This window comes from Moschus berezovskii, chromosome X (genome assembly GCF_049115385.1).
Source record: "Moschus berezovskii isolate FMDL1 chromosome X, NW_MosBer_1.0, whole genome shotgun sequence".
NCBI lineage: Eukaryota > Metazoa > Chordata > Mammalia > Artiodactyla > Moschidae > Moschus > Moschus berezovskii.
Genome location: NC_142488.1, coordinates 39,533,092 through 39,544,413, shown reverse-complemented (window position 1 = coordinate 39,544,413; position 11,322 = coordinate 39,533,092). Strand labels below are relative to the sequence as shown.

The 11,322-nt window shown below is 44.7% G+C and overlaps 1 protein-coding gene and 1 pseudogene across 1 annotated transcript; one reads left to right on the top strand and one right to left on the bottom strand.

Moving 5' to 3' along the window:
• Window positions 1–345: 345 nt before the first annotated feature.
• On the bottom strand, window positions 346–1,782 carry NYX (nyctalopin). Its single transcript, XM_055437865.2, has one exon. The coding sequence runs from the start codon at window positions 1,780–1,782 to the stop codon at window positions 370–372; it is 1,413 nt and encodes a 470-aa protein (XP_055293840.2). The 3' UTR covers window positions 346–369.
• Window positions 1,783–3,089: 1,307 nt separating this feature from the next.
• On the top strand, window positions 3,090–9,737 carry LOC148773268 (large ribosomal subunit protein eL32 pseudogene; annotated as a pseudogene).
• The last annotated feature ends 1,585 nt before the right edge of the window (window positions 9,738–11,322 follow it).

The window sequence follows — 11,322 nt, the reverse complement described above, 5'->3', positions numbered from 1 at the left end:
GCATGCAGACCCAGTTTCCTAGAAGATGCGGGTGGGGAGAGGCAGGGATGGAGTTCTGTAGCCACAGAAACTTCCAATTCCTAGTCTTCTCTCCAGAGGGCACCTGTTCATTGTTGCTTCTCTTTTTCAACTGATGCTCATGTGACAAGAGCAGAAATCCACAAACCCCACCCTCCCACACAGGGTACTTCCCAAGGTCCTCCTCTTCCCCGGTCACCTCTGATGGCAAACTGGCCCTTCCATCCTTCGCTGAAACTTTCACTCCCTGCCCCATCCTGTGCCCCTCTCCCCACCAACCACCACCCAACCCAGTTAACAACCTCCCCTCCGCCCCGCCAAGGCAGTCCGAGCCACCCCGGTGTGGCACAGTCAGTCCCTCTGGAGGACAAACAGCACGTGCTGGGCCATGCTGAGCAGGAGACCAGAGCCCACGAGAAACGGGGTCTTGTGGCCCGAGCCGCCTACCCCAAGAGAAGGAAGGCTGTCGGACAGCGAGGTGTTGACCGGCCCCTCCTTGGTGGTATTGGCCGCCTCCGTCACTGGGGCCCTCGGGGCCAACAGCTTGGAGAGGAGGCTGCTGAACCTGCTCACTGTGGTGGCGGCCGGCTCTGGGGATGGGCCGGGACTGGAAGCTGTGAGGTTCAGCTCGTCGGGGTCCATACAGAAGCCTTCGGAGGAGCGCCCGAAGGCCACCTGGCGGAGGTCGAGGCCAGCCACGGAGCCCGGGGAGGCGCAGGGCACGTCGGCGGTGCGCCCGAAGCTCTCCATCCAGTCCCGTAGCCACTCCAGGCGGCAGTCGCAGCGCCACGGGTTGCGGAAGAGGAAGAGGCGGCCCAGGAAGAAGCCAGGCTGGAAGGCGGCCCAGGCAAGCACGGTGAGGTGGTTGCCGTTGAGATGCAGGGCCAGGAGGCCCGTGAGGTTCTGGAAGGCGCCCTCCTCCACGAAGGCGATGCGGTTGCGGTCCAGGTAGAGCAGCTCGAGCTCGGCCAGCTCGGCAAACCAGGCGCGCACCACGCGGCCCAGCGCGTTGCCGCCCAGGTTGAGCGTGCGCAGGCGGCGGAGGCCGAGGAAGGCATCGGCTGGCAGCGCGGCCAGCAGGTTGTCGTTGAGCAGCAGGTGTTCCAGGGCGCTGCAGTCACGGAAGGCGCCGCCGTGCACGGCACGCACGCGGTTGCCCTGCAGGCTGAGCGAGCGCAGGCGGCGCAGGCCCAGCAGCGAGCTGGAGGCCACGGCCTCGATGCGGCTGCGCTCCAGGTGCGCATGCGTCAGGTTGGCCAGGCCGCGCAGCGCGCCGGGCACGCGGCGGAACAGGTTGTCAAAAGCGGCGAGCTCGCGCAGGGCGGGCAGCTCGGCCAGAAGCCGCTCGGGCACGCTGAAGAGGCGGCAGACTGTCAGGTCGAGGCGGCTCAGGCGGCCGAGAGCGGTGAAGGTGCGCGCGTGCAGGTAGCGCAGGTCGCCGTTGTGCGCCAGGCTCAGCTCGGCCAGGCGCGGCAGGCCCTTGAAGGCGCCGGGCGTGATGAAGGACAGGTTGTTGTGGCGCAGCGACAGGCGGCGCAGCGACGGCAGCGTGCCGAAGGCCCGCTCGCCCAGGAAGCGCAGGCCATTGCGGTCCAGGTCAATGGAGGCCGCCTCGCATGGGAACTCGGCCGGCACCCGCTGGAGGCCCGCGCGGTCGCAGCGCACGGAGCAGCGGCGCTCCACGCTGCTGCAGACACAGGCGGCCGGGCAGGCGTTCACGCAGGTGTCCTCGGCGGCCCGGGCGCTGGGCAGACCGAGGACCATCGCTGATGGGGAAGGGGCAGGGAGGGAGGAGAAAAGACAGAAAAGGCAGCTGTCAGCCACAGGATCTCCCCATATTGGATCCTGTCCCTCCGCGTGGTGGGATGCGGCCATCCACCAAGTTCTCAAACGTCCCACGTGGCACTCGTTCCACCTTCCAGACCTTACTCAGGTTTTCCCACCCATTGTGTCCTTTCCCTTGGCTTTCCAGTTCTGTTCATCAGCGAAACTCAACTGGAATCCGGCACCTGACCCCATCCTAACCACCCTTCTCCTGCCTGTATCATCGCTTGTGTTCTAGAATAGGGCCCAGAAGGCTCGTTGTCTGCATGCATAGACGGACCTGAACAGCATCACTGTGGCCTCTGCTCTAGTCTTCTGCTGCGCAGTCCCTAGCCCCCCACCCACACTTGGCTGTTGAGCATTTGAAATGCGACTAGCCCGAACTGAGGTGTGCTCAAAGTGAAAAATACACACCAGATCCCAAAGACTTAGTAGCAAAAGAAGGTATTTTAAACATTTTTTTTTCTTTTTGGCCACACTGGGAGACATGCAGGATCTCTGTTCCCTGACCAAGGACTGATCTGTGCTCCCTGCAACTGGAAGCACAGAGTCCTAACCACTAGATCACCAGGGAAGTAAAAAAAAATTATTTTAAATATCTCATCAATTTTTATATTGGTTACATGTTGAAATGATATTTTAGATATATTGGCTTAGCTAAAATATTAAAATCAATAGCAGTGGTTTCTTTTTACTTTTTTTATTGGCCTGCTTAGAGAATTTAAACGTGTGTGGCTTGCATTATATTTCTATTGGTGCTGCTATAGTCCCTCCCACAATAAGTATTCAATTCCTGAAAACCACTACTGAGTAAATTAAGTCTCATGAAGAAGGGAGAATTAGGGACTTCCCTGGTGTTCCCACTACAGGGGGCATGGGTTTGATCCCTGGTGGGGAAACTAAGATCCCACATGTGATAGAGCACGGTCAAAAAAGGGGAATGGACAATTAGGGAATAGGTTGGGAAAACCTATCAATCTTTTTTTTTCTTTAACGGTCACTATAAGTAAGCCATAAGGACAGCACACTAAATAAATTATCATCTCACACATCTCAAAAAGTACTTAACGGACACCATGTGGTTAACTTCCATTCACCAGCCTTTGTTCTCTAGAGCCTTTTTTGCACATTACAGGAAAGGACTGGCACTTGTAAATTAATTTTGTGCTGAGCATTTGAATGAAAGATCAGCTACAGACTTCCAAAGCCCTCCAGGTGGCTCGCCCCCTTCAGGAAAGCAGAGTGGCATGGCCTGCTTCCGTGTGGTAGCCAGAAGTCCCAAGCCTCATCTTGAGTTCCAGCGGAAAAGGCATCATGGAGGATGCACAAGTTTTATTCTCTGGACAGGACCAGCTGGCAAGTGGGCTCTGCTCCACCTGAAATTCTTGCAAGAGGAACAAAGGTACCCAGATGTAAAACCTGACCACTGTTATTCAGAATTTCTACCTGTCCTCGGCAGCACTCCCCAATTCCTAGCAAACACCCTGACTTACCACGCAGTCTCTGCCACTGTGTACACATTACCCTGCTTTGCCTAACCAAGCCTTTGTGGGAACCTGAAGGTGTGGCCACACAAGGAGTGTGTCGATCTGCTTGCTGCTGCCTCTGTAGCTTTGCTCAGCTTCCAGTTGTCTTTTCAGTACGTCTGTTATGGACACTCATGTTTTTCTCAGCTGCCAGGAAGGGGATTCAGCCCTGTGAGACTTGGCTAGAGAACACTCAGCCCTTTGAGCAGCCCTTGAGCTGTACCCTGTAGCTAGTTCAACAATCTAATGTTCCAGAGACTTTGTTTTCCCTTCTCCCAAAGAAGTGTGAACTAGACACCAAGGTTTCAGCAAGGTTCTTGGACCCTGTGCTGGACTTGGCTGTAAACAGGCAGCAGCTGGGCGGGACAGACACCCTGTTAGAGAGACAGGGCCAAGAATACAACCTTAACTCCAGGCGTTGGCTGGACAGAGGCCAAACCTTTTTCTGTTAACTCTTCCAACTGGGTCAAGCAGAGGCATCAGGTTTCCTTACAAAGAGTCCTTCATTCTACTCTCTTCTCCTTTCTAATTAAGGGAAGTGCACTCTCAACCATATGACTCATGTTTCTACTCCACAATAGATAATAAATATTGTTCCAAGCGCACTGTATGGCTCAGTAAATATTTGCAGAATTAAATGGAATTGATGCCTTCCTCTGTAACAATTCCTGCTTGGGAATGTCATTTATTTTTAAAACTTTGTCAAAGAATTCATTGGATTATGACAGGATATAGTAAATTTGTTTGTATAATGCAAGGGATCAAATTTTTGGCTGTTTCGCTGCCAGTTATTTTTTAATACATGCAAGAGGTGGAGGTGAAGCATTTTATTATATATCCTTTTTCCCTTGTATATTTTGAGCCATGTGAATGTATTACCTATTTCACAAAATTTAAAAAAAAAATTAACTTTAAACACTCAAGATGTTGTCACTATTAAAGACCTGTTTTCAGCCTCTGAAACTTTGATAGCCATTATGAACAATAACTGATTTACTGGATTATTTAGTGAAGTTTAAACTAAATCAAGTAAATTCTTAGAACAGGCAACCAAACTCCAGTATGGGTTTACCCAACATGAAGGCTAAGTGTATGCCTAGTGATCCAGAAAAACAGGGCACCAAAACAAAACTTTATAAAATAGTAACATAGGGACTTCCCTGATGGTCCAATGGTAAAGACCCTGTGCTTCCACTACTGGGGGCTTGGGTGTGATCCCTAGTTAGGGAACTAAGATCCCCGTATGATGTACAATGCAGCCAATAAATTAATTATTAAAAATAATAGCCAATGCAGGAGATGTGGGTTCCATCCCTGGGTTGGGAAGATCCCTGGAGGAGGAAATGGCAACCTGATTCAGTTTTCTTGCCTGGAGAATCCCATGGACAGAGGAGCCTGCCAGGCCACAGGCCATGGAGTCTCAAAATAATCAGAAACAACTTAGCAACTAAACAACAACAAAAATAGTAACATAGTTGGGCAAGTTCTGCTTACAATAATGGCAGGGTAGCTTGTATCAGACTAACGTTCCTGCTGATTGCTAGTGTCAACTCTGGAAAAATATTTTTAAGAAATCGTTTGAAATGGAAATCAACTATACTTGAATGGAAAAAGAAAAATCATTTGAAGGCACTTTTGGAAACAAACCTAAACAGGTGGCCAGAGGAGATAGGACCCTTAAATGAAGAGAAGCAAACTGGGTGAGAGGCACATCTAACTGGCTTTTCCTCTCAGGGCATTTTCAAGTCCACCCTGCACATGGGCATGCATGCTAAGTCACTTCAGTCGTGTCCAACTCTTTGTGACACTATGGAAAGCCCACCAGGCTCTCCAGGCAAGAATATCAAAGTGGGTTGCCATGCCCTCCTTCAGGGGATCTTCCTAACCCAGGGATCGAACCCTCACCTCTTATGTCTCCTGCATTCAGGCAGGTTCTTTACCACTAGTGCCACTTGGTAAGTCCATGGGCAGTAGAGCTCAAGCAGAAAGCAAGAGTCTCACTGGGCTGAGAAATTAAGAGGTCAGAGTGTATAGCAGCAGCAGCGGCCTGAGGAAGGAAACCATGAGAAAGAGGGAGCCACAAAAGAGGTGCCAGAAAATTAGCACACAAACTCGCCTCACTTAGATCCTTGTTTGAGTCCTCAAGTGTGTGTGGGGGGCGGGGCGGGAGATGACTCCACGGAGCCAAGAATGGAAGGCCAAAAGCATTAAACAGAGATTTCAGCAATTTCCCAGTAATGGGAAACAGATTAAGAGTTCAAAGTCCACCAAGTTAGAAGGGCTTATAAAATACTTTGAGCTTTCCATTGAAACCTCAGAGGGTCACACCTTAGGAATAAAGACCATTTCCCAGGGCAAAGGGTAAAACTAAACTAGGCCTTCCCTAACAAAGACTGAAACCAAGCTTCCCATGGATCAAGGGGATCTGCCGGTAGTTTAACCAAATGCCAGAAGAAAATTCAGCATGCTTTAAAGGAAGGTAAGAGAATGTTGAGTTTCTGTAACTACTGTCTACAATATCTGTTCAGTTCTGTTCTGTTCAGACGCTCAGTTGTGTCCGACTCTTTGCGACCCCATGGACTGTAGCCTACCAGGCTCCTCCATCCATGGGATTCTCCAGGCAAGAATACTAGAGTAGGTGACCATTTCCTTCTCCAGGGGATCTTCCCGACCCAGGGATCGAACCTGGGTCTCCCGCCTTGGAAGCAGACGCGTTAACCTCTGAGCCACCAGGGAAGCTTCTTCACATATCTAGTAGTATTTGATGTAGAGCAGATATTGATACGGAGAAGGCAATGGCAAGCCACTCCAGTACTCTTGCCTAGAAAATCCCATGGATGGAGCAGCCTGGTAGGCTGCAGTCCATGGGGTCACTAAGGGTCGGACACGACTGAGCGAATTCACTTTCACTTTTCACTTTCACACATTGGAGAAGGAAATGGCAACCCACTCCAGTGTTCTTGCCTGGAGAATCCCAAGGACGGGGGAGCCTTCCATCTGTGGGGTCACACAGAGTCGGACACGACTGAAGTGACTTAGCAGCAGCAGCAGCAGATATTGATATCTACAATATCTGCTCTACATCAAATACTACTAGATATGTGAAGAAGCTCCTCTGTCCAAAATGGACAAGTCTAGTAGTATTTGATGTATAGGAGATATTGTAGATAGTAGTTATAGAAACTAGATTCTCAGGAGCCTGGCAGGCCACAGTCCATGGGGTTGCAAAAGAGTCGGACAAGACTTACCAACTAAACGAGATTGTTAAAACAAGATGTGAAGAAGCAGCAAAACATGACATTTCTCAAGAGGAAAAAATATAGTCAACAGCAGCAGACACAGTGACAGCAGCAGACACAGTGACAGCACAGACATTGAAATTACAAAACAAGGATTTATTATAAATGTTAAGGAATTTATAGGAAAAGATGGGTATAATGGATGAAGACATGAGGAATGTGAATTTTAGAAGAGGTATGGATCCATTATATATATTTAAAAAAGAGGTATCGAAACTATGAAAATGAACCTAATAGAAATCTTAGTACTGAAATAATTCCATATCTAAATTTTTTTTAAATCATTGAATAAGAAAAACAGCAGACTAGACACAGAATATTCATGAATTTGAAAGAAGTCAAATTACCCACAATGAAGCTCAGAGACAAAAAAAAAAGACTGGAAAAAATATCACAGCCTCGATGACCTGTGGGACAATATCAAGCAATTAGACTAACATGCATGTATTTGGAGTCCCAGAGGAAAAAAGAGAGAATATGGCAGAAAAATAATTGAAGACAGTTTCCAAAATTTGATTAAAAACACAAAGCTCAGCAAACTCCCAACTAATATCACACACACACAAACACATTTATCTAGGCACATCACAGTCAAACTGCTGAAAACCAAAGTAGAGAGAAAATTCTTCAAGGCATCCAGAGAAAAAAGACACATTACATACAGAAACATCAATTTAAAAATGATGCCTGACTTATCAGCAATAAAGGAGCCATAAGACAATAACATTATATCCTTTTTTTCATAAACCAGGAATGAAATTCATCTTAAGTTATTCAACAATTTCAAAGTTTGCATTTGGAACCATTCACAGAGTTCTTTTTAAGCTATTAATTTCACACAAGGCAAGGAAGACGTGTCTAGACAAATGTTCCTTAAAGGAAGTATCTTAAAATAAAACCTTTTCTGAAATGGCTATATATACTCTTGTGCCCAAACATAAAATATCTTTTAAACTGCTGAAAGAAAAGCAAAATCTGGCAACCTAGAATTCTATATCCAATGGAAATATCTTCAAAAATGAAGTAAAATAGAGATGCTTTCAGGTTAACAAAATCTGAGAAAATGCATCTCCAGCAGATCTTCTGCAGAGCAAGAAGTGAAGACATTCTTTAGCTTGAGGGAAAATGACACTAGATGAAAGTGAGATCCACAGAAAGGAATGAAGAACCATGGAAATGACAAATATGCCACTAAATATGAAAGACTACTCTCCTCTCACCTTAATTGCTTAACAGACAAGTGACTCTTGAAAACAAAGCAATGTAATAAGAGGTAACGAAATATGAAATGAAACGTTTACATATGTTTCATATGTAAATGAAAAATACAACCATAGCATAAAGAATGAGAAGGGAGGTACACTAAATTGTACTCTCATAAGGATCTTACGTTAGACATGAAGCTGTATAAGATTTATTCAAAGTAGACCGTGATACAGACATGATGTAAGGAATAGCACCACCAAAATACCTGCCTGAGCCACAGAAACCATGCTGCAAGCCCACCTGGTGCTGACTGCCTCTTGACACTTTTAAAAATGGGCATTGCAACGGTGGTGTGGATTCCATCAATTAAATGGAGAATGGGGAAGCAAAGGTTTACCCCAAAACCTTTAATGTGGGATTTTGTCTGGGGTGGGTTTTTTCCCCAGCTCTGGAGTTTTACTTTTAAATCTTAAATGATATACTGCAGGCCTCAGGCATAACAGGCAATGAGCTGGTGAAGAACCGATGGAAAAGTGTTCAAAAACTCCCATGTTAGCTCACAGGCATCTGAATGTATGTCTGTAGCCCACAGAGAAGGCTGGAGAAGATAGCTAGAGGATGCTGTATCAGCTACTGCAGCCTTAAAGTTGGTATCTCTTTGGACTTTAAAATTGTTCCCATGTAACTTATTTTATTTTTGTTTAATCAAATAGAGTTTTTCCAAAAAAAAAAAAAACAAATAGAGTTTTTCCATGCCAGGGGAAGGTGGGGACAGTAGAGCATGATAAACTAAAGATGCATATGGCAACTCCTAGAAAATAAAAAAGAATACTGACTCCTACCTCACAGCATACACAAAAACTGATTTTAGATGGACCATAGATCTCAATGTAAAAGCTATGAAGATAACACAGGAGAATATCTTTGTGACCTCGTCGTAGGTAAAGATTTCTTAGGAAAAAGAAAAAGGCATAACCATAAAAGAAAAAAGTAATAAATTAGAGACATCAAAATTTAAAACTTCTGCTCTTTGAAAGACACTGTCAAGAAAACGAAAAAACAAGCACAGACTGTAAGAAAAGATATTTAAGGTATATTTATATATATCCTTTGTATATATCTCAAAAATGACCTGTATTCAGCATTTGTAAAGAACTCTCAAAACTCAATACAAAAATAGGCAATAAATTATAATAATTTATTAAATAATATTAAACTAAATATAATTTTATAAATAATATTAAATAATAACATATAAGAAATAAATCACCCAATTAATAAATGGGCAAAATATTAGAAGAAACACTACCAAAAAAAGATATACAGAAGACAAAGACATGAAAAGATGGTCCACATCATTAGTTGTTAGGGAAACACAAGTTTAAATAGTCACCTATTGCTCTCTCTTCCTCAGTGTGCTGCCTATAGTGGTGGCAGGTAGCTCTTACTCAGCATCCTGGCCACCTTCAGACCCCTCCTGAAGCCCAAGATCACCCAAAAGGGGACCAAAAGGTTAATCCAGCACCAGTCAGAACAATATGTCAAAATTAAGCAGAACTGGCTGAAACCGAGAGACATTGACAACAAGGTGCGCAGGAGATTCAAAGGCCAGATCTTGATGCCCAGCATCGGTTACTAGAGAAACAAGAAAACAAGGCACATGCTGCCCAGCGGCTTCAGGAAGTACCTCATCCACAATGTCAAGGAGCTTGGAGTACTGCTGATGGACAAAAAATCTTACTGTGCTGAGACTGCTCACAATGTCTACTCCAGGAACCACAAGGCCATTGTGAAAAGAGCAGCCCAGCTGGCCATCAGAATCACCAATCCCAACACCAGTCTGCACAGTGAAGAAAATGAATAGACTGCTGGTGTGCACATTTTGTTTGTGCTAATAAAACTATAAAACTCAGAAAAAAAAACAGTTACCTATTAGAATGACTAAAATTAGAAAGACTGACCATACAAAGTGCTGGAAAGCATATGACTATAACTCTCTTATACTGCTGGTGGGAATATCAAATGGTATAACCACATTGGAAACAATGTGGCAGTTTTTTTAAAAGTTAAACATACACCTGCTTTATGATCAGTTCATTCTACTTGTAGGGAAATAAAAGCACATGTTCATACAAAAGGCTTGAGCATGAATGGTCATAGCAGCTTTATTCATAATAACCCAAAGCTGGAAACAACACAAACATCCATCAAAAGTTGAATGGGTAAATAAATTATGATATATGCATACAGTGGAATACTACTCAGTGATTAAAAGGAATAGATTATTGATATATGCAACATGGATGATCCTCAAGATAATTCTGCTGAGTGAAAGAAGCCAGACAAAAATGAGTACGTACTATATAATTCCATTTACAAAAAATTTTACAAACTACAAAATGGTATATAGTAACAGAAAGATTAGGAGTTGCCTGGGGATGGGTGGGAAGGCACGGATGGGCAAAGGGGAAGGATTATAAAGGGGCATGAATTTGGGGGTGATGGATATGGGATATATTCATTGTCTCAATTGTGCTGATAGTTTCACAAGGATATACCTTAAATATGTTTAATTTATTATATATCTACTATACCTCAATAAAGCTATTTTTTATAAAAGATACCGTTTGTGTATGACTTGTATACAGAATATAAAAACTACTCCTATGAATGAAGAATGAGAAGACAAACTAAATAAAAATGAGTAAAAGACCTGAACACTTTATAAAAGAATTTATTAAGTAGCCATTAAGCACGCGAAAAGGTGCTGTACATCATTAGCCATTCAGTTCAGTTCAGTACAGTCGCTCAGTCGTGTCCGACTCTCCGCGACCCCATGAATCACAGCACGCCAGGCCTCCCTGTCCATCACCAACTCCCGGAGTACACTCAAACTCATGTCCACAGAGTCGGTGATGCCATCCAGCCACCTCATTCTCCGTCGTCCCCTTCTCCTCCCGCCCCCAACCTTTCCCAGCATCAGAGACTTTTCCAGTGAGTCAACTCGTCGCATGAGGTGGCCAAAGTATTGCAGTTTCAGCTTTAGCATCAGTCCCTCCAATGAACATCCAGGAGATCATTAGCCATTAGGGAAGTGCAAATTAAAATTACAATCACTCACTAGAATGGGTGACAACCCTAAATACTGGTAAGGATGTAGAGCAGTGGGATTCTCTTACATCATTGATGAGAATGGAAAATATAGTTCAATGACCAAGGAAAAGTTTGACAATATCTATTAAAGCTAAACATATGACTGTGATTCAGCAATTCCTTTCCTAGGTATTTACCCAAGAGAAACGAAAAAAAAAAAATGTCCACATAAAAACTATACAAGAAAGTTCACTGTTGCTTATTCAGAATAGAACAAAAACAGGAAATTACTCAACAGCAGAGAAATAAATTACAACATAGTCATTCAGTGGAATACGACTCAGCAATAAAAAGGA

Excerpts from the sequence above, each read along its gene's own strand:
- NYX (XM_055437865.2), bottom strand. The coding sequence starts at position 1,782 with ATGGTCCTCGGTCTGCCCAGCGCCCGGGCCGCCGAGGACACCTGCGTG.